General features: G+C 32.0%; 2 protein-coding genes across 8 annotated transcripts; one reads left to right on the top strand and one right to left on the bottom strand.

Annotated features, from left to right (window-relative positions):
* Window positions 1–12,639: 12,639 nt before the first annotated feature.
* LOC122290143 (heme-binding protein 2-like) lies at window positions 12,640–15,823 on the bottom strand. Its single transcript, XM_043097701.1, has 2 exons — window positions 15,467–15,823; window positions 12,640–13,301 (listed from the first exon to the last, which is right to left on the bottom strand). Exons 1-2 carry the CDS (start codon window positions 15,727–15,729, stop codon window positions 12,869–12,871), a joined length of 696 nt encoding a protein of 231 aa, XP_042953635.1. The 5' UTR covers window positions 15,730–15,823; the 3' UTR covers window positions 12,640–12,868.
* Window positions 15,824–16,663: 840 nt separating this feature from the next.
* Window positions 16,664–22,998, top strand: LOC122290194 (O-methyltransferase MdmC-like). 7 transcript variants are annotated; one of them, XR_006236325.1, is made up of 10 exons: window positions 16,664–16,848; window positions 17,696–17,928; window positions 18,086–18,139; window positions 18,912–18,995; window positions 21,140–21,265; window positions 21,460–21,527; window positions 21,899–21,968; window positions 22,090–22,168; window positions 22,411–22,488; window positions 22,580–22,998. XR_006236325.1 is itself a non-coding variant. In XM_043097772.1 (10 exons), the coding sequence occupies exons 2-10, from the start codon at window positions 17,587–17,589 to the stop codon at window positions 22,619–22,621; spliced, it is 930 nt and encodes a 309-aa protein (XP_042953706.1). In that variant the 5' UTR covers window positions 16,669–16,848; window positions 17,576–17,586; the 3' UTR covers window positions 22,622–22,998. The 7 variants fall into 7 exon arrangements, 4 of the variants coding, with proteins under 4 accessions (XP_042953706.1, XP_042953707.1, XP_042953704.1 ...); XR_006236326.1 differs by having other exon boundaries at window positions 22,397–22,488; window positions 22,580–22,694; XR_006236324.1 differs by having other exon boundaries at window positions 16,666–16,848; window positions 22,103–22,168; window positions 22,397–22,488; window positions 22,580–22,694.
* The last annotated feature ends 1,417 nt before the right edge of the window (window positions 22,999–24,415 follow it).

The raw sequence follows: 24,415 nt of genomic DNA, 5'->3' as shown, positions 1-24,415 counted from the left end.
ATTGATTATCCAAAAGCTTAAATTGTTGGAAAGAGATATATTTAATTATTTATATTATCTTTTTAATAGTTTAGTGATCGATAATTTAATTTCGATCTTCTCCTACTATGATAGTTTATTGGAAGCAACATATTGTCATTGTGCTTAAGTTATTGATATATAGGATAATAGCTTGCTATTGATCAGAATTAAGCTTGTTGGTGAAACGACAAGAAATACCTTAAAAAGAAACTAAAATTGGGACAAAATGGGTGTTAATATGTTATGTTAGAAACTCTAGATCAGAGTATAACGGAAAAGATATTACCTCTAGCGATAAATCCTGAATCTAATCTGGTTGTTCCGTAGGCTTTTCCATAATTGTTGTTTATTCGAGTTCATCCTTCTCGAATATCTGCAGTGGGGTGTGCTATGTCAAAAAAATGAAAGGAATACCCACATGCATGTTCCATGATCAAGAGAGACCCATCCATTGAGAGAGAGCTTTTTCTTTCTTCATGTGTAGTACGAGCCAAATGGTAAGGAGAGGCTTACTATTAGCCCTCCCCACCGTTACCATTTTGCTGGCCATAATGGCCGGCCAGCCTTTTATCTTGCATGCATTTAAGTGGCCAAGGTGTAAAGCTTGTAAATCCTTAACAAGCCAAGGTGTTTTGCAAAATACTTGTCACTTTTGAAATGAAGTTCTAAACCAGCCAGAATTTGAATGCAATCGAATATGCGAAACATGTATATAATATAATTGTTTTGACCAATCATATCAGTAGAGTGCACAAAAAATACGTAAAAATAACTATATGTAACAGAACTCTTCTAGAAATATGAATAAATATATAATATTATAAAGCTGGGGAAAGATATCAGCTCATTCATATATGCCATAATGGGCTATGGCATTCTGGAGAATAAAAGTGGATGTTTGCCACTTTATTGCATGACTTAATGAGATGCACATGAAGGACTATATATAACTCCCTTAGATGATTCTCGATAATTTTTAAAAAAGTATATAATTTCTCTCTTTTTGTTCTCTTTTAAAAAAAGCATCTAGGTTATGGATGTGTTGAGTTTTACTTTAATTTATTTTACGTAGTCCACTTCACCATTAAAAGGAGACGTTTGAGGCCTTTTGAATTATTTATTCAAGTTGGACAAACTTGTGGAGCAACTTAATAAGTTATACTAGAATATTCTACTGTTTTTTCTTACAATTTATAAACCAACCAAAGAATCAGTCTTTCCCCCTTAACATAATCTCTTTGTACTCAATTTGCTCATTTCACCATGATGCACCGACAAAAATCTTATATTTTGACCAATGTAATATAAGATATAAACATATATAGAGGGAGTCTTAGAGGCATCACGTTCCTCCCCAAAAATTGTTTTTTGTTTTTTTTTTTTTTTTTTTTTTATATAATTTTTGCAAAATACTTGTCACTTTTGAGATGAAGTTCTAAACCAGCCAGAATTTGAATGCAATCGAACATGCCAAACATGTATATATGGCATATATACAATGGATTTCATAAATTGCTTGAAACTTGTCTATTGAATAGAAAACTATCTCATTTGGTTAATCAAAACAAAAAATCTTATTTCATTTCATCTTAACTCATCATTATAACTTTTTCAAATCCCAATACAAAATTAATATTAAAAAATTATATTATAATAATATTTTATTCATTACTATTCAAAACATCTCATCCTATCTCATCCGTGTAACCAAATAGGGCCTAAAAATTCAATTCTTTATCGTGGATGATGTATATAACGTTTTTTTTCATAGTAGAATCCATGCTTAGCGAATTATATATTGAGATTTCCTCAAATAATGATATATAAATAGGATAATTGATATTTGCAATTTTAGGTTGTGTAAGTTTTATGTATTCATTTTTTAAAAAGTGGGTAAATCTGGAATCTACAGAAAAAAAAAAATTTATTTTAAAAAAAATGTGCAAAGCTTGCATTTTTTATAACTTTATCTAACATTACTTTATATACAGAGTATTTTTTTTCAAACACGGCTCTCATGTCTTACAAATTTTCCTTCTGTGCACATGGGTTGCAATATTTTTCTTCCCAACACACGTAAGATCTAATGAGTAATAATTATGTACTTTTGAAATATGAGCATATAATATTCCCAACTTCTAAGATGTCAAAGTCATTTGCATCATGAAATTAATAGCGATTTGCCAATAAGATACTTAAAGATGACAATATCAATGACCAATCAATGTAAGAATCAATCTTTTCCCATACCATAACCTCCATCATCGATTAGTGATGAATTATTTAGGTCTCTAATGTTGAGATGTATTTCTTGAATATAACCATGTATTGGAGTAATTTCTTCAAACAAAAGTCCCATATATATCTTGACCTCTTCATCTTTTGTACACATGGGTGGGAGTACTCATTTTCTTCACTAGACTTAAAAGAAATTTAATAAATAATAATTAGGTATTTTAGAAATAAAAATTTTATATGCAGTTTTATATATTTTTTATATATTTTATTAATGTAATTAGATGCGTCACTTTATTTATATAAAATAATTATTTTAATCAATCACATCAATATAATATATAAATAAAAAAAATTGTATATAACATAAACTCTAAAATATAAATAGATATATAATATTTGGTGCTGTGAAAAGGTAACAGTTCTTTTACATCACGACACTGTATATTAACTGGTCATCTATTACTTAAAAAAAAAAAGATTATAATATCAATTATGTAAGGTGGAGAGACGCCCACATCAGCAAACTCTTTTATGCCATAAAGGGTTACGGCATGCTTGAGAATAAAAGCGGTTGTTTGCCACTTTATTGCATGAATTAATGAGATGCACATGAGGGTTATATATAGCCCCTAGATGATTCTAGATACTTTAAAAAAAAAAAAAAGTACATAACCTTTCTTTTTATTTTAAAAAACTCTACACAACCTTCCAATATTTTCAACATCCTACTTTTTTTTTTAAGTTTTTAATATTTTTTTAATATTTTTTTTGAATTTATTCTTTTTAAATTAATTTAATTATTTTATTCATTATTTATATATTAAATATTTAATAAAAAATAAAATAATAAAAATTAAAAAAAATATGAAATGTTGGAATGTTGGGAGATTGTATAACAAATCCCTTTTATTTTAGCTTAAAAAAGTATCTAATATATTGAATGTTATTTTAATTTATTTGCAACTTATGAAATAACTCAATAAGCCGTGCTAGAAATATTCTGTTATGTTTTCTTACAAATTATAAACCAACTAAAGAATCAATCTTTTCCTCCACTAACATAATCTCTTTGCATACTTATCTTATAAGTAATGTTACATATAGTTATAGAGTATATAAATAGCGCATAATTATTTAAAAAATAAAATAAAATTTACGATTAAAAAGTTAATTTTTTTTATATAAATTTTATATTAATTTATTTTTTATAAAAAAACTGTGAAGTGCTTACACAATCATTAGTACGGATATCATTTTTCCTATCTTCTTTCGCCACGGTGCACCGACAAAAATCTTATATTTTGACCAATGTAATATAAAGATATAAACATATATAGAGGGAATCTTAGAGGCATATGTTCCTCCCAAAAAACTGTATATATATATAATATTATATAATATTAAGAATATTTTGTAATTTTGATTTTTTTTTCTTCATCCTCGTGTTTATCTTTTTGTAGATCACTAGAACCTACTAGGACCCCTCAATCTGATAGAATTGCAGAATTAGCATATATACTTTTTACGTGGAACACGTCCCCACAGTTTAAAGATGAAATCGTCCTTTCATTTTCCCATTCAGAACACTGACAATACGCAGTACCAGAACATTACAAAAATATTATATTTTTATTTTTTATTTTTTATTTAAAAAGAAAAAACAAGAGAAAGATTACACACGCTTCGTACACCTTACAATAATTTGGCCACAGAACACAGCTCATCAGTTGGTCGAATGCATGATCGGCTTACATTTCTGATGTGACCCATGTACCTTTGACCCATGATGTTACAAATGTACTAAATTTCCCAGAGTAAATAGTGCCTTTTAAACAGAAACAACACGTAGATCTTATGATATTTATTTACAGAGAAATAATATTTACATTCTTAATTATATAAATTATATAAATGTTATATAATTTTTTTTAAAAAAATAAATTAATATGAGATTTATATATAAAAATTAATTTTTTAATCATAAATTCTATTATTTTTTAAAACGATTGTATTATTTTTACATAATTACGATTATATATAACATTATTTTTATTTATATAAAAATTTAAAATAAAATATTTTTATATTATTAAATTATAAAATAAATCTAACATATTATATAAAATTATGTTAGTTTATATATTTATTTTTATGAAATCTTTATATCTGTAATACTTTTTATACTACATATAATATTAAAATATGCAAATTTCGTCCACTCATTTTTATTTTTAAAATGCGATCTACTTAAAAAAAAATAGATATTTTTATGTGATTTTTAAATTTACCTACTTTCAAGACTTGAACACTTTTGAACTTACAAATTATTTCCCATCATAATATATACTTATAAATAAGTTTTTTCATTATGTATTTTTTTGAATTAGATTTAAATTTATTTATTTTTGTTGGGTTAAAAATATTTATTTTATATTTTATATTTTATGAAATTATCATTTATTTTAAATTTAATTATTTACATGTGGGTCAACGTCTCCCTTCAATAAGTAGATCAAATGCATAAAATATTTAATTAAATAAAATGTAAAATCAAAATTTAAATTTAATATCTCTATTATGATAAATAAAATTAAACTTTGTCTAATTAAAAAAAAGTAATTTAATTATATTATATTATATCGTGAGACTTTTAATCACACTTTGATCGTTCATAAATAGAAATACACGTCCTTTATATGGAAAGTACTACTCTTGAAATAGCAATGACCTGTGCAATGACATCTGAACAACCTAGCTAGCTAGCTAAAAAGCAGCACAGATTATTCAATGGACGTAGCACGCACATGAACGCCTCGACACGAAATATTTGCATAATGTTGACCTACCCTAACAAAATAAATAACAAAAAATAATATTGGTCGGATATTCGAATTTTTTGTGCCAACGTGGACGTTACTACTACTTCTCATTAATTATTATTCAACCCATGTAATTATTAATAATATCTCTTTCATGACACGTCACACGTGCATGCTCTTGAAATTATCTTCGATAATCTCTAATATTGCATTCAATTTCAACGTGGAAATTGGAAGGAGACAGTACGTACGTAGTACTTTGATTGAGTGATCAAACACTCCCTGTTGAGTTCCCTAATGATAATAATTATTATTACTATTAAATAAAGAAGAACACAACATTATAGAGAATAATGCATTCTACACACACACACATATATATAACTGTGGAGTCCGTGTAACCAATTTGAAAAAGAGAGATATTTATTATTAAAAAATTATTATTTGTATATAAGTCTCATATTTTATTTACTTTTTTAAAAATAAATATACTTTTTTAATTATAAAAACAAGCTTTTCAATGATATATCCTTTTCATTCATGAGTAATTATAACGTTAAGACCGTTGAAAAGTATATGCTTAATATGAACAAAGAACACGAAAAATGCAGCCTAATTAATTACTATGAAAGCCATTACAAATATAGAGAAAAAAGTTCAATTTTATAGACGTAGGACTCGTACAATTAGTAGCTAGCATGAGTCAAGCCACTTGCAATAAGAGAAATAAATATCTCAATCTTGACGTTGTGTCTAAGAGATATATATGCTAAAATATTCACAGATTATAGTATTAATTGTTATTATTATTTTGGTCGTAGGGTTCGATCTGATGATCAAGACAAGTCTTGATCTATATAACGTACGGTACACTCAAACTATGCGCTATTTTCAGGAGGCCACGTTGTATACATATTAGGTGAAACATGATGGACCAAGAAAAAAAGATTCAGATAGAGTTCCCGACGTAGAAACTACATATACCATATGACTTTTCATGCATAATTGCGTATGTATGGAGAGATATTTTCTTCTTTTCTTGAAATATCTTGCATCATGCATGTGTTTGGTTTCGTACGTTCGTTATCAATTAAATTAAAATATGCATGTACGTTCACCTATATATTAATATATAAATTAACATGTTATCTTAATGCATGATCTAGAGTTAATATATATTTTTAGAGATTATTTAAATATATCTAATCACGTTGTAGTATATTAAATAATTAAAGATAATTGCAATATATGAATTTATAGGTATGGATGTCCTAAGTAGAGCTCTCGTACTTCGAGTTTTAGGATTTCTGAAAGAAAAGAGATAGATGAATACTAATGTTAGATACAATCGAGAAATGGCCGGACACGCTGCGTCGTGCAATATTTTTAAAAAATAATGAGGTTCACTATTAAAAAATTAATTTTTTTCCTGTAGATCCTGTATTTACATGCACCATGTTCCATGACTGCAAATATATTTTCTTTTTATGTTTATTCCTCTTGCATGGCCACAAGAATTCTAGGAGGTCGATCTTGGTCTAGGCTTGGTAGGCTTAATTTACAAACTAGTGGCATATGTACGTTCTTTCTATATATATAGTGTCATGTATGGAGGTCCATAATATATGATAATTAATATATATTTGATCAGTAATGTTCTTCTTCATAATAAATGTTGTCATCTTTAGTCGCACTTGTACTACTGATGTAGCATATCTTAAGTGATTGACAGAAGAAATTAAACTATAGAAAATTTGTCATATCATCAAGTATGACTGAAGATAACAAAATTTAATATGGAAATTAACAGTGCTATATATACTTATAAAATGCTCCTCCACTATGAATTATAGAGAGCTCACCAACGCATTCTAGATACATGAGTACTATATATATAGAATATAGAGTAGAAAGACCTGTATTTTTTATCCATTAAATATTTTTAACAATTTATTGCAAGCTGAAATGTTATTAAAAACAAAAAAAAGGGAGGGATAAAGACCCTAAAATACTACTCCAATATAACTAATTAAACACATGATCAGTACTTAATTAATATATAAAACATAAAAAATTGGTGTGATCTAATTAATTAATTAATTTTTTGGACCAAGGACTAAGAAAATGATGCCAGATAAAATAGTAATTATTCTGCAGACTAGTTTTAACATATAATTTACAAGGAGAAGCTAAGAGATTTGCCAAAAACATGGAGAAAAACTTTGAATAATATTGATTAATAATAAAATTTAAAATTTAATTATGAAGCCAACAAGCCAGACTTATATAACTACAAAAATTTAAATTATTATATGAGAAATTAATACATAAATAAACAAGAATTTTACAAAAAATTTGGTCAAAATCAAATTCAGAATCACTTCCAAATTGAAACCAAATATTTACTAACAAGGTAAGAATGTGTATAAATATATAATTTTAAAGAAAATTACTGATATTATTATGAATGATTTTAGAGAAAATAATTGATACACATATCAATTTAGATTTGCATCATTCTCATCAGGTTGGAGAGAATTTGTCATTAAATTCTAAACTTTTTTGCCTCAATCTCTTAGATGTCCAGTTAGACCAATATCTTTATTTCCTTTTGTTGTATCATCCCGATGATTATGGAAAAACTAAAAATGATTATATCAGCTCGAAATAAAATAATATTAAACATCTTATACTCCAAAATTAAGTTTCTTTCTCATATCTCAAATCCAAAAAAAAAAAAAAAAAACATTTTGCATAAGAGAATTTGAAAAAAAAATCCTCAACTCCAAGAAAATCAACATAGTTAATCATTTCAAAAGTTGTTTTATGATATTCAAACTTCAAAACTTCATCACCATTTTCTTGAATCGAATTTTCTATATTTTCAATAAAAATAGTTACGTCATCCACTAGGTTATCTTCTTCAGGATAGGTATCGTAGATTGGTATGGAGTTCTACCCTATGGAAGAATGTCTATCCTCAAACTTTTCTTCATTGGAGTAGTAAATCCACTCAATTTCATGCAATAAATCAATGAAACATTTAGCCTGAAGAGTATCAAAAAATTCTGGTAAATCAACTCTAAAATCGAGGTTTCCTTGACGCTCCTCCTGCCCACAGTACTATCAGAATAGAGCACGATTAATGGATTTTCAAAACTGGAATCAGAATTGTGATCTTCCATCTCTTGATCACTGATATTTTGTGTCGTTAGACGTAGGGTTAACTCTGTAACTTGCCTTTGCAAATTCTCAGTCATCACATCCTGAAAACTACGATCATGGTGGGGGACTTCCTCGTTTGGAACCTGCTCACGACGACCATGACTATGCCCACCAGCCATGGAAATTAATGAGATATCACCCCAGAAAAGATGCGGAAACTTTGATGCCAACTGATGCCGGATAGAATAATAATTATTTTGCAGGCTACTTTCAACAGATAATTTACAAGGAGAAGCTAAGAGATTTGCCCAAAACATAGAGAAAAAATTTGAGTACTATTGATTTATAATAAAATTCAAAATCAAATTATGAAGCCCACAAGTCAGACTTAAATAATTACAAAATTCGAAATTATGAAGATTTTTCTAAAAATAGAAAAATTTATACTATTGTATGAGAAATTGATACATAAGTAAACAAAAATCTTACAAAAAATTTGGTAAAAATCAAACTCAGAATCACTTCCAAACTTAAAACTAAATGTTTGCTAACAAGGCAAATGAGTATAAATATATGATTTGAAAGAAAATAACTGATATTATTCTAAATAATTTTAAAAAAAATAATCGATATCCCGTATCAATTTAAAAAAAATTAATCAATATCCCATATCAATTTAGATCTATATCAGAAAATTAGAGCCATGGAAAACCCATGTATATGCTATATTCTTAAAGGAATCATGGATTATTTGGCTGGAACTTGGAGAGACGGGGCCTAGCTCCCATACTAGTCAATTGTTAGGAGCTAGGGTCGATCGCATTATAATTAGAGGTTGTCAATTTCAAAGATATTGTTCCTGATCATGATTATGTCATCAAGCATGATTTGATTTCATTGTTGATTAGTCTCACTTTCTTTGATACAAAAACATTATCCTCCATTAATGCGTGCCAAATTGGATAAATATTCCTAAAGTATGTACCAAAGATCATTTCTTATCGAGACGTTCGTTATAAATAATTATTTTTGTTATAAATAATATGTTATAAATATTCATTTTTCTCATAACACTGACGTATGATACGTGGATGGAGAGAGAGAGGAGAGGGGAGAGAGCACAATGCCGGACTAGACATATCATTTCGAACATATCTGATCATCTCAAGATATATATAATTGATATCTAGTTAAAATATCCGCTTTGAAGTAGTACTGCCTATATATCCAAATAAAGAAGATCATGAAGACATGCGGCATGATTCTGTCAACTAGACTTTTGGATTGAAGATGAGGAAATGTGCTGGAAAGTGACAATCTAGATAGATAGATAGATACAGGTAGGAATTAAGTGTGCATGCACATATGTATCAGTGGTGGTAGTAATAGTACTACTTATTGTAGTCAAAAAGAAGGTGCGCCCTAGCTAGCTAGTAGCTATGTGTATATGGATGGCCGTGCGCGCGCGCGCGTGCATGAAAGCCGACATGTTTGAGTCAATTAGTCAAGGCTGCATGCATCCATGCATGCCCTTTCGGCATAAGTCTACCGCCCATGATATCCGTCTTTATCCTCTGAATTTACTGTCTCACACATTTAAAAATCATGGCTAGTTAGGGTGGTAGGCTGGGGGGAAGCTTCTTCTCCTTGACATCCCGGCAGCCAGTCTGACGAAAAAGTGTCCAATTATATGCCACTTTTTAAAACCATGTTTGTTTTAAGAAAAATGAAGTCGTTTTAAGGACCAAAGATATATAATTCCTTAATTTCTGAGGTCCTTATGAGATAGATATTAGGTAATAAAAAAAAGAAATAATATTTATAATCATAAATTATGCAAACGTGCATAATCTCTTTAAAAAAATTGAATAAATATGAGATTTATATAATAAAAATTAATTTTTTAATAATCGACTTCTCTTATTTTTAAAAAGATTAGACTTTACAATTATATATAATATTACTCATATCAAATTCACTATTCGAATCTAATTAAGGTTGTTAATTTCCTGTTTTCATTTCCAATCTAATTGTTTGTGGTTCGTATATATATACATATAGTATCGCTTCAACCGTGTATTGACGATCAGGCTTGAAATATCTTAAATCTTTAGTTGGATTAATTACGGAAAAAGTGCTACTGATTTTATCTACGTCTGCTAATATAATACTATTATCATTTTTTGTAGAGTTGTTTGTTTTTGCGAGAAAAGTAATTTCCTGTGGACTAATGGCGCGCCCATGCCCAAATTCCATTATACATTTCACATCGAGTACTTGATCTGCTACACCAGACACGGCCTATGTGATAGCGATGCCTGTAATTTTTATTTTTAAATAAACATCAAAATCTCCCTCATGTCCCTCTTCCCAATCTCCCGTCCGAGATCGAAAGACCACCCAGTCCACCCAGTCTAGGATTCTGAAATGAGTAAGGCCGATATTCATCGTTTTTTTATTATTTCATGATGTGATATAAACTTATAAATATAATAAATAGTTTCTAATCATCTAATCTATTCTAAAGTTAGTTTAAGACCCCACACACCCCACACACACCTAATTACCTAACAAATCAGATTTTTTCCACGAGAAAATCTGCAAAAAGTGATATTCAACCCAAGGTAATTTGTGAATGTAATTTGTTCTATGTGTACATGTATCTTTTTCCAGCCTTTTTCCCGCTTTTATGATTAAGCCAAAGGGCCCGGTTTATTATTTTATCTTCAAACTCGGTTTGCCAGGTAATGAGATGTGTGATGTGGAGGTCTTAAATCGGCCTCTGGGTAGATTTTCTCTTCATGTCCTGGCACAACAGGTAGAAGAAACTTGAGCCAGGTCTATGAGGAATGCACACGCACTTTTAAAATCTAGTCTATATACTTTGCAGGTCATGAAAGTGGAGGACATGAGCTTATCCTTTTGAGTATTTTAATTTCCAAAGAACAAGTCCATAGGTAGATTGAATAGAAAAATTGAAACGAAGATTCTTATTTTTGTTTAATGACTATACGTAATGTCTTGATTGAAATTATATTAAAATCTCTTATCCAGAAAATCACGTTTCTATTGTTTTTAAAGCCTAAAGGTATAGGGAAATTAATATGGCTAACTACTCGAAGATATCCATGGCCAAAATGATTTTCATAGGTGCATGGCATGACCACCCCATGCATGGCCATTGTGACCATTTGGGGTTGGGCCACGCGAGTCACCTACATGGGTTGGATAGGGCTGATAATCCTTCATACAGCACAGGACTCGCACATGGAATTAGCAATTTATGATTCAAGTGTCTTTTATTTATTTATTCAAAACCTACGAACCCAACATGAGTTCAAACAGAAATTAGTAAGTTAAGATTGAAGGACTTGATTTGTTTAATTTAATGGGCTCAATTATGATTAATTATGTATGACACGAACAAGGCTTGACATGCTCCGAACCTGACATGACAGCATGAATTGCCATCCTTTTGACCATTGGAGGTGGCTCTCATAAGCCATGTTTGATGGCCATGCGAGATTGAGCCACCCCCAAATATCCTTTTCAGGGTGGTTCAACTACCCCATGGGTTTGTGAGGCCCACAGTTTGAAGACTTTCACCTGTCATTTTTAAAACTTGAGTTTTGAAAAAAACACGATTATTACTTTATTAGATAGGTTTATGGTTCGGGCACGTGCTATTTCCGTCCTATAACAGGAAGATAAGTCATTAAAAGTTAGTGTTCATGTTAGCAATTTCAATGGCATGACATCTTGTAATGAGATGAGAGTACACATCATGAAATCTTCCGAGACTACCTAATAATTTTTCTACTGTAGAGGAAATAGGCTAATGTTGGAATTCGTAGGAATTTTAGGCAAAGATATATAATTCTAAACTAATACAATAAAAAAACCTCAAATGCTATGATATGCCTATTGTCACCTGGTTAGGCCCATATGCAAGCAGACAATGCCCAATAACGGAATCGAAGGAAAATAGACTCAGAAGTTGCTCAACTAGATCATGAGAGGTTGGCAAAAAGAGGCACAATACATTATAGCCCTTAAAGGGTGAGATGGAGGAGAAAATCACTCAAGATTATTCAAGCACTAGTCATCATGTCATTCAGAATTTTTGGAGCATGCCCTTAACAAAACATTAATAGGGTAATTTGATGTTCATGAAATGCAATAAATTAGGAAAAGCCACACAAAACTAAAACCATGCAGGATTTTCATCTTCTACCAATGAGCAAAGATAGTTATTGACTTAACCATTGGAGTATGTCTCCCTAGTCAAAACCCAGAATCAGTCTTAATTCTGTGCTTTTTTTTTTATAGGATTCTCATTCATTCTTGTATGTTGGGTTCATAATCTTGGCAAAATGATCTGGAGAACAAAACTGTATGATCGGCACAACTCTATATATCATTACTACACAAAATGGTCATCAGTTCATTATACAATTATTTCATATTAGAGAGAAATTCAGTTATTTAGCAGTACAAATATTTGAAGTAACCCAGCAGATTAAGCTTAACCTATTATTTCTCTACATACATGGGACTACAACACTTTAACTGATGTTTTCAGCGCAGTCGAGTCATCGATCATCTTCTCAGAAATTCTTCTTACATTAACATGTAAGTTCGTCTTGGATGTTAAACAACATCCATATCTCATTCACCCTATCATCAAATTCAAATGGGGAATTGTACTGCGCGACAGTGTAGCCTGATTTGTGGTCAGCTCCATGGCTTTTCTCAATGGCAGCAGCCCAAACAGTGCCGGCAAGGCTTCCTTGCAAGGCGGCAGCTTCCTCTCCGACATCTGAGTCTGCCACAAATCCACTGAATTGTCTCACTGCTGCATACACGGGTTCCCATCTCTGGAGATGAAGTCCTTTTGCTGGAGGTGGGTTTGCTTGGTTAAGTTTTGGCACAGAAAAGCTGATGACAAATGATGATTCGCATAAAGGTCCATCGCTTGGTGAAACTTCGGTTATCACTGGGGCTGTCATCTCTATCTTCTGTTCATAATCGTTCTTTCCTTGGATGTAGTCAAACAGCCTACCAGAAAGACAAAGTAACTGTTAGGGACGGAAACTAAAATGAAAAATAGAATTAATTACATACGAGATAGATTTACGTGATTTAATAACGTGCTTACCTCCATATAGCTGCAAAGAATCTTATTTCTAATAATAACAAAAAACCGAACAATGACTATACAAAGGTATAATACAAGATACAAGAAAATCCTAATCCAATGACTTGGGTTGGATATCAAGAGTCAAAAGTGGGTAAGAAATTTCAGCCAAAGCCGGAGTACTACTCATGGCTCAAACCTCATTCAAAATCCACCAAGAAAAAGCTGCAACAGATCTTTATCGATGATTATTTACTCACCACAAACAGAACCAGGCTCCACGCCCAACAGTAACAAGAAACGAGAACTCAATTGTTATTGCCTAGCTATTGATATGGTTTATAGGCATGCAGATGATTGAAAGCAAGCAGTAGAATATATGTGGAAAGTATGTATTGATCAAGGAGAGGAATGAATTAATTGACACCAAAAGTTCTCTCTTTCCCGCCAGAAATATCACTAAACAATGATTTTGATCAAGTAAGATTACATGAACTGAGAATGTTTGTAAATCCACCACACTGTAAAAGGTGGAGATGGTTTTCCATTTATAGAGATATACAGACATGTACAGCAATACAACAAGAAAGGAAAACAATCACAAAAATAAATACAGCATCTCTATAATCATGGGTCAACTACTACAATCAAGGTAATGACTGAACTCAGAGGAGGATTGCGGAGAATTCTCAACACCCCCCGCAAGATGAGCTTGGGATTAGAGTAGACGCAAGCTTGGAGCGAAAAAACACAGAGAGGCCTAGAGACACTCTTGGTGAAGACATTGGCAACTTGTAGATTAGAGGGGACATGTTGAGTGTTGATAGTGCTGGCCACCACAAGTTCCTGAAGAAGATGGTAGTCAAGATCAATGTGTTTGGAACGCTTGTGAGAGACCGGATTAGAGCTCAAGAATACAGCGCTCTTGTTGTCACACAGAAGGAGAGGGCGATGTGTAGTAGGAACATGGAGATCACGAAGGAGATGAGTTAACCAAAGGACCTCAGCAACAGTAAGGGCAAGAGTAGGATACTCAAACTCACAACTGGAGCGAGAGACGGTGGGTTGCTTCTTAGCACTCCAAGACACAAGATTGTCACCAAGGTAAATAGAATAGCCTGAAGTGGAGTGACGAGTGTCCGGACAGCCCGCCCAATTGGCATTGGAGTAAGCAACAATACCAGTAGAGGATGAGGCAATAAACATCAAGCCAAAATGAAGCATTCCTTTGACATAACGAAGGATAAGTTTGACAACTTGAAAATGGTTGTTGGTGGGTGCACGCAAATATTGATTGACTGAATTAACAGAATGAGTAATGTCAGGCCGAGTGATAGTCAAATATTGCAAGGCATTGACAAGAGAGCAATAGAGAGTGATATCGGCAAAAAAGGAGCCATCAGAAGAGAGCCGCTGAGCCACGACCATAGGAGTAGGTAGCAACGGGTTGTGAGGCCAACAGCTTTGGCCATAGCTTCTTCAGAGAGAGAAGAGAGAAGAAGGCTGAAGATGCGTTGGTCTTTGAGTCTCCATTCAAGAAACTTGGGGTTAGGGTGGAAGAGCCATCGGTGGTGGTAGGAGAGGGCTTGGGGAGAGAGCCATCCACAAAAAAGCCGAGACAGTCTTGAAATCCAAGGAACCAGCTGACTCTTCCAAAGCAAGTTGTTGTTGGATTAAAGTTTGATAGTTACCATGTAGACCATAGTATTGAAAGAGAGAAGATTTGGCCATGAGAGGAAAAAAAAAAAAAACTGATATCGGATGTTAATCCAGAGAGGCTTTTGATACCATGAGAATGTTTGTAAACCCACCACAATGTAAAAGGTGGAGATGGTTTTCCATTTATAGAGATATACAGACATGTACAGCTATACAACAAGAAAGGAAAACAATCACAAAAATAAATACAGCATCTCTACAATCATGGTTCAACTACTACAATCAAGGTAATGACTGAGAATCAGAGGAGGATTGCGGAGAATCCTCAACAAGAACCAGTGAAATTAATAAAAAGAAAAGGCCAACATATATATTTATATATATATATATATATATATATGAAAGAAAAGGAAAAGAATAATCTTACTGCAAGAAGCCAGTTCTGGTAGCTTCGACCAGGGAAATATCTTGGATGGGAGAGGTAGACATCCAGACAGTGGAATTATAGCGGCGAATTTCAAAGCCATTGCCAACATGAATCACATCATAACTGGGGCACTCGATGCTGCTACACGATGGTGGAGATTTCCCTACGCTTTCACGATTACTAGCACCAGACCAGAGACTCAGATGCGAATTCGATAGGAGGCTCAAGAGAAGTGAAAGCTTGAAGATGCCGAAAGCAGCCATGGTTCTTTCAGAGATAGAGCAGGAGGAGATGTGGCGTACGTACAACAAGTGAAGATTAGATGCAATGATCAAAGGTTTACTTTATGGATATTACTAGAGAAATATCGAACATATGAATCAATGTTTTACGTCCACTCGTTTTTACAATAGGACTTGTTTGCAAGACGTGGACAAATTTCGGAAGCACAAGCCAAAGGGTTGCAGTTATTTCCTATATTGAACTTCAAATATCATAGTTGAGGAAAAAATATCCTGTATTTTATTTTTATAGTCTGCGTGTAAGTCTTACATTTTTTTTTAGAAAAAAGTGAAATTTATTATTTAAAAATATATATATGTCTTAATTTTATTAACTTTTTTAAAAAATAATTATCAAAATTTATACATTCTAAAACTGTAAATATTATTTTTTAAAAAGAAATATAGTTGAATAAATTGAGTAATCTTAAATACAATCTTAAAAACTACAAAATTATAAAATCCGCACACTCATTTTAAATAAGATAATTGTAAAAGATTACACGAAAATAAATTTAGAAATTTATATAATTTTATAGAATCTGTTAAATTTACTTTATAATAAAGATAACTTTACAATATGACATAACTCACTTACATAATTCTTTTGTATAATTTTTTTTTTTGTGTAAAGTATTTTTTTTTAAATAATAGGGTGATTTATTATTAAAAAAATATATTTTTTTATGAATAAAATTTATATACACGTGTACAAATAATTTCTTATCCAATAAAATAGGACATTAAAAAAGGAAAAAATATAATTATAAGTATAATTGTGTACTAATCTATACATTAATGTAATGTAATTGATTAAAAAATAAATTTTATTAAAATTAATATTAATTTAAATTTTAAGTAAAAATAAATCAGTATTATTATACAATTATTACGCGACTTTCTTTCCATATAAGGAAACTCGAAAGAAAGTGGCTTCAATTCTCAAACGGAACTTCATGTGCAATCTTTAAGCCATGGCTAATTTCTCTCTCTCTCTCTCTCTCTCTGCGCACCACAATAAGAATAAAGAATCGTACTCCATAATAGAGTGCACGGGTGGATGTGAAATGCATTTTCCAGTTGTTAACGTGCGCATCCGAGGTAACGTTATTCGTTGGCTTTTTCTTGTTTTTTGATCTTCATCCATGTTCTATAAGCTTAAGAACTGGAACATATTAGCCTTTTACTTGCGGATATGACTGCGAATGTAAAGGTGGAGTACGCCATTAAAATCTACCGAATTTGATGGTTTATGTCACTTTGTTTTACCAACCACTCCTGCCACCTCTTTTGAGCTCTTCCTCCTCTTTAGTGTATTATAAATAGCTCTAGAACTTGAGCAACCTTCCAACTGTATGTTCATTCATTTCTAGTAGATACTCATTTGCCATAAATTCAGGTTTGGGATTGTTTTCGTTCGTCATTATTCTCCGTCTGACTTGTGCCGCCCAGGTGTTTGAATAATTTCTTTAGGGTCAATTTCTTATGTCCATGTTGTGAAGAAGATTTAATATGCATTTCCTTAATGGATTATGGGTTCTTTAATCGGAATAGACTTCTTAGTTGTATTTCTAGTAGTTGAAATATTAGCTTAGTTGGAATTCTTATCACTTCAAAGTAGTAAAATTGAAATTAAGTAATTTTTTTTTGCCAAGTCGAAATATTTAGAAAAGAGAGGATAAGTCCTAAGCCTACCACAAAACTCCCAGGTAGCTTAGGTACTAACACGACTCAATTCAAACTATTGATGTTCTACATTTGTCTTTTTTTTAATATCAAGTCATCGGTTCAGCTGTTGTTGTTAGACGCTATCTTGTCTTGTCTTTAGTTCATTCATGAATGGCCAGCAGCAGCAGCTTGGTGCTTCATCGTTGTTGGTTTTTGTCATCCTATCAACATCTAGCTTGCCCACGGATATCTCTGAGACTAACGCTAAACTTCAATCCAGTATCTGCAATTACTGCTGTTGTTACTTCTTCAACAGTCAAGGCCTCCTCTGAGAGGTGCAGTAGTGGTCACCTTGGCTTACGGACATCCAACAGAAAGTCAAACCAGTTCTTAAGAAGATGCTCCACCAATGCATTTGTTGTTGTTAATGATGAAAAGTACGGCAATAAGCAGGTTATTAGTGTGACTCCATGCCTTTATGATTACATCCTTGCCAACACTCGAGAGCCAGAGGTATTGAAGTTATTTCCTATTTCACGCTCTAGTTTTACTCAAGAGATATTATCTTGTGTGGATATACATATATATGTATATATATATTATATGTAACAATTTATCAATTAGTTTTTGTATACTTGCCTTTTGTAATGTTTTTGGAGGTTTATTTCAGATTCTACGGCAACTTCGAGAGGAGACTGCCTCTATGCGTGGTTCTCAGATGCAGGCATTCATTTCTGCTCGCTTCTGTTGCGTATATTATTTGTGATTGCATGATGCAGGATTCTTAACACTGATTTAAATACATCCAAGAATCTTAATTATTATAGTATGTAAATCTTAATTATTATAGTATGCAGAGGCTTCTAGTTCCTCCTATTAGTCTATTTTGAATTTTGTTGGGTTTGGCTGGTGCCTGAATTTCAGTTTGTGGTGCATGGGAGTATGAGTATTTGCTCTGTAAGCCACCTTTTATCGGTACAGATACATAATAATAATTTCTATCAAATGCAACAGTCGTAAAGCTTGAGCTGAAATGAAGGAAAGAATTAGGCGTGCAGAGACTTCTGTTCTTTTCTTTTTCCCATTAAGTAACTTGTGTCAGGTACAATTCTGCACAGAAGAAGCCATCTGTGTTGAAAGTACATTAGTCTTAATAACTCGTGTCAGCTTAATTGATTCGAGATGAAGATACGTTTGTTGAAAGTACATTGGTCTTAATAACGTTCTTCTATTACAGAATGTGATGTGCCTGTTGGTACATTAGTTTTAAATATTTTATTTTCATGGGTCCTGATCAATTATACTTCTATTACAGAATTTTTAAGCAGTTGTGTGCGATTTAACTGGTGTCATCATTATCTCAGTGAATTCAATCAATGCCTTAAACTCATAGAATAAATTAGTTTCTATCAGTAGAATGTTGTACGGAATGTCCAATTTTTTATTTTAATTCCTTAATTTGTACATGAAATTTGACATCATACTGCTCTTAATAGGTATCTCCAGATCAGGCACAGCTTCTTGCAATGCTTGTTCAGATTCTTAAGGCAGAGCGGTGCATTGAAGTTGGTGTTTATACTGTATGTATATCTCATTTGAATTTAACTGAGTCATTTCAGCAAGTTTCCATGAGATTAGGTCCTTTGGTTTCTAAGTTCTCTTGTCTAGTTTGTTACATATACCTAATACCTATGTAAGCAAAATTTCGAAGTTCTTAATGTGAAGTAATGAAACTTACTAAAATATCTGCATTATACATTCTCAAGTATTTGAAATTGAGTTACATATGCTCAATGCAAGTATTTATCAAAAGCGAAATGATATTTACAGTTATGAAGTGCGCAAGTGCCGCGCAATCTCTTTGAAAAAGTGAGTAAATACAAAACCTACATGAAATGCTTTGTAATGCTTTTGGGTGAAGACTAAACTTTGATAGATAATAAAGACTAAACTTTTGGGTGAATAATCTTTTGAGGGATATCAACATTTGTAATGCTTTTCCTTAGTACTGTTTCTACTTTAGATTGTACATAGGTTTATTCTTTTGTATACTACCTGTGTACTTGGGCTATGCCTATTTACTATGAATAAAATCTCTATTATCTACCAAAAAAAAGAAAAAAGACTAATTTTTGAACAGTGGACTCCACTCTTTTTCAAAACGGTTATGCGGCGTTTGCACACTGCACGACTGTATGTTGCATTACTTTTATCAAATTGCATCTAGTTTGGTGGCACTTCACAAGGAATACTCATACATACTGGAAAAAATTGTTGACCATTTGGCTCTCACAAATAATGTGTGGTGAACATTTCTGTTGTTCCATTAAGGTTGGTGGCATAGAAGTCTTTAGAAGAAGTTTATCTACCTTCTATACGTTGAACAAGTACCTTTATTGTAAACCAGTTACCACCAGACAGCAGTATCCCTTTGCTCACTGGACTAACAAAGAACACTCAGTCAATTTTTCTATTTGAATCATCTTTGCTGCTGATCACTATGGTTAGATATCACTTAAATGACAAAATTCACATCTTCTCATCAACTTAAACTTTTGAGGCATGGTGATATAACAGCTCCACACCTTAAACTTATGAAAATTAAAACCCAATAGAAAATCTCAAGCAATCTCAAAAGCTATTCTAACCAAAATCATCAATCAGAGAGCACATTTCAATCACAGAACAAATGAATCGTGTACATAAAGCCAACACTTACGTGGAAATTGCTTTCAACTTGAAGGGAAAATGGTGGGACGGATATGAATAGACTGCTATTGTAAAATAGATTGTAGTATCTTATCAACTCTATACCAAAAGCTTGAGATCTATGCCAACTATACAAGGAATTACCTTACTCAAAATTAATGCAATTTTCTCACCTAAATTATGAATTGAACAAAGTCACGTGTCCATGTAAATCTGACACTAAAGTGGAATTATCCAACCCTAACTTCATCTGTAAGAAAATCCTTGAGAAAAATCTCAAACTTGGCATTTCCCACCTCATGTTTTCTTCCAAGAGAGAAGCACTTTCTTATTAAAAACAAATCTTGGTTATGTCAAATACTGGCAGCTCATCAAGATCGAACTAGGACTTAAAAACAATTTATTTTGTGGTATCATACATGGATAGGGCAACTCTTTTGTTTTCTTTGCCTGCATGGAATCTGACTTCAAAAATAGTTTCCTTCATTGTACTGGCTCTTATGCCAGTCATGTATCTCCATACTAAGAAAGTTCTTGTGCTTTGTAGTTAGTGAAAAACTCCCTTGTAGATATAACATGGTGGGAAATTACCAACTCAATAGCCACTCAACATTACTGTGACCAACATGCTTATATTGTTTCTCTTCATTTCTTCTTTTACCCCTTTCTTTTTTCTTCAAAGTGCATACTAGTTTCAAATGGTATTTGGTAGAAACTTCTTTTTTTTTTTTTTTTCGCTGAACCTGGTAGAACCTTTTCATCCAGGTTAAATGAACTCCCAAAATATACTGCTGATGGTTGGTCCTACACTCTTTTTTTTTTTTTTTTTTTTACCTTTTCTTCATTTTAGTTAGTAGAAAGGTCCGAACATCAATATCATGGATGTCTATGTTCATTTAAGGTAATGGATATATTATAAATACCCAGAGTGAAGCTCCCTTTTTTATTTTGTATAGAGGTTTATTTTTTACATATTCAATTAGGTAGCTACTTACCACCTTAAATCTTAATTCAGGGATATTCATCATTGGCAATTGCATTGGTCCTCCCAGAATCAGGTCATTTAGTTGCCTGCGAAAGAGATGCCAAGTCTCTTGAGATAGCAAAGAAGTACTATGAGCGTGCAGGTGTTTTGCACAAGGTAGTAGTTATCTCGTTTTTAATTTTTTATGTGGCATATACAGTTTGTACTAATTGAAGTGTACTAAAACCGCATCAATTAAACTGGAAGAGCCAATAATATTCTCAAGCAATGCAATCCGATCATTACTGTTTCTGATACTTCTAGTTCTTCTAATTTTTTCTCTATCCTCTCAAACAATTTATTTCCATTAGGTGGATGTTAGATATGGACTTGCTGCTGATGCACTAAAATCAATGATTCTGAATGGTGAAGCTTGCAGGTAAACACAGCATTCAATGTTAATATTATATTACATTTTTCATAAACAGCTTGCTGTCAATATTATTTTTCGTTTCTAGTAAAGAGCAATACTAGTCCACACTTATGCCTCAGCATGTATTGCATATTTTATTCAATTCATAAATCTATTTTCTTCCTTGTGAGTTTTGTCTCAACGAAAAGCAATTCTCAGTGAGAATTGAGTCCATATATGTGTGAACATTTTATATCCACACGTTTGAAGTCCTGTTACCATATCACTTCTCACCAAAAACTTTATTTTTAGCATCCAGAAGTTTCCAAATTTTTCGTTATTTCTGAGTGGCAGATATAACAAATTATTGTTTTTGTAACAATTCACTTTTTACTCAGCTATGATTTTGCATTTGTTGATGCCGAGAAGAGGATGAATCAGGAATACTTTGAACTGCTTCTACAACTGGTAAGAGTAACTATTTTTACAATTAATCTGAAACGAATCCATTTGCCCATCCCATTTGATTTCTTTAACAAAGTTTCTGATTCATTATCGTGCAAGCAGTTGGTAAGGATTTAATTGTTAGATTCCTTTTGCAGGTGAAGACTGGGGGTCTCATTGTGATTGATAATGTCCTTTGGCATGGAAAAGTTGTTGACCCCATGGTGAGTCAATGATCTTATTTATAAATGAGTTTTGCTATATACAATCACTTTTGTATATTCCTTGCGCACTCCATTAATATGATTGGCCAAAGCAATTATTTTATATTAAAAAAAAAGTGGTGCAACCAATCATATCAGTGGAGTGCGTAAGGAGTACACAAAAGTAAGTGCACATAGAGTTTTTATTTATAAATTTGCCTGTTTGAAATAAAATTGATTTGTTCAAAGTCTCTTTTGAGTAGGTAAACGATGCCAAGACAGTTAGCATCAGGAATTTCAACAAACGTCTACTGGAGGACAAGCGTGTAAACATTAGTATGGTAGGTCTGAACTTGCTGCTTATGTTTTGACAAGCTCTTGCAAGACTCCTTTTAGTTGGTCCCATAACCTCAAAACTTTTTGGACTGTTAGGTACCCATTGGAGATGGCATGACCATATGCCAGAAAAGATGATCTCATAGCAAAAGCTGGTTTTTTGATTAATCGACATGGCTTGTAATAACATCGTTGATTGAGTACCGCACGTGAAAAAATACTTGGTGAGTTTCAGAGCGCTTCTTGCAAAACTATGGCGGCATTCATGCATGCTTGAGGTGTGAATCAGATGTTGAAGGCGGCATATCATGCATGCTGAAGTCGTGATTCTGCCGAGTAAGCGGAAGTAGAGATCGTTTTGATGCTATTATGATTTAGTTGGCTAGTTTCGTGACCTATTGAAGGTGTTTATGAGTGAATTATAAGCTGGTTTTCCCTATAATTTTAGATACGGTTTGATATTTTTTGAAAAAATGTAGACAGTTTGATGCTTATATACATTTTATTTTTGTCCATCTCTTTCAAGGTCCAAGGTCCAACACCTCTTGGGTACAAATAATCCTTTGAGACCATACACCCAGATAAAATAAAATAAAAATTAAAAATATATGTGATGTGCAGGATGGTGAATAACAAAACTCTTTATGATTTGGCTAAGGCAATCCAAAAAGGAAGCTAAATGGGCACAGCCATGAAGCTGCCCAATATATGGCTCGTGACGAGCCATTGACAAACAAATATGGATGACAAAGTAATCTCATCTTATTACAAAATATCATGCTATTAAAAATATTAATATTGTTATAAATGGATTTGTATGACCATCTTTAGTCGTTAATTAAGACTATGTTTAACTATTAATTAAGACCGTCCTTAGCCATCAATTATGACTGCCTTTATCCGTCATAATTGACTTCCCTTAACTGTCATAATTGATCGTCCTTAGTTATCAATTATGACCGCACTTAGCCGTCAATTAAGACTTAAGTTATACCTAAACTCATTTATAGTCATATATATATGGGTATTATTCAAGGTTTTCAATATCAAATAATCCTACGCATTCTTTCATCTCTTATTCTTTCTCTCTCTCAGTCTTTCTCTCTCTCTTTTCATTAGCTTCATAACACGTTATCAGTACAAAAATTCTGACAATTCTGAAGGTAGTGGTCTTCTATTTCAAGTAAGTTTTTCAATATATTATTTGCAATCCCTAAAGTGAGTATTAAAGATTATATTCCTTATTATTACTTGATAAAATTCTACGTTTATTCCCATAGTATACATCTCATTTATATTTCTGGTGAATTAAAATTTTCATAATTTACCTTTTAATTATGTTTGTGATCATTTTTATTCACATAATTTATATACAAGTTCTATTTATTTTTTATACTTGTTATGAATTATTGATGATAAGATTCATCTTGGAATAGAAATGGAGCATCACTGAAGATCGCCCTAAACCAATAATTTTATTGAGTATCTCATAATAGAATATCTATTGATTCTGTGAGATAATTTAAATGAGTAACACGTGTACCAAAAGATTGGGATCCTCCAAAAGTTCGTTATGATTAATGCACTTGAAGTTGTATAATTGAAATTGTGTAGAGAAAAGCCACTAAAGAATATTTGTTTAAAATGAATGCCTCAATGTGCTCCTGAAGTAGTAATATCGAGTGCGAAAATTTACAAGATATTCTAAACTTATATCTTGCTTTCTAGTTGCTGAGCAAAATAATAAGTTTTTGTTAAGAAATCATTAGTCACGTTCTATTAGTTCCACATCATTCTTTAAAGTGAATGATATTGGATTTATATCATTCTCAGAAAAGAATAATACATTTTTTTCAAAGAAATCAAGAAATTGGATGTGGTAATGAATATCTTTATAATACTTCTATGATTTCGGGCTAGGAGCTCGTATTG

Source organism: Carya illinoinensis, chromosome 12, assembly GCF_018687715.1.
Source record: "Carya illinoinensis cultivar Pawnee chromosome 12, C.illinoinensisPawnee_v1, whole genome shotgun sequence".
Classification (NCBI taxonomy): Eukaryota; Viridiplantae; Streptophyta; class Magnoliopsida; order Fagales; family Juglandaceae; genus Carya; species Carya illinoinensis.
This window is presented reverse-complemented; position numbering and strand designations above follow the sequence as displayed.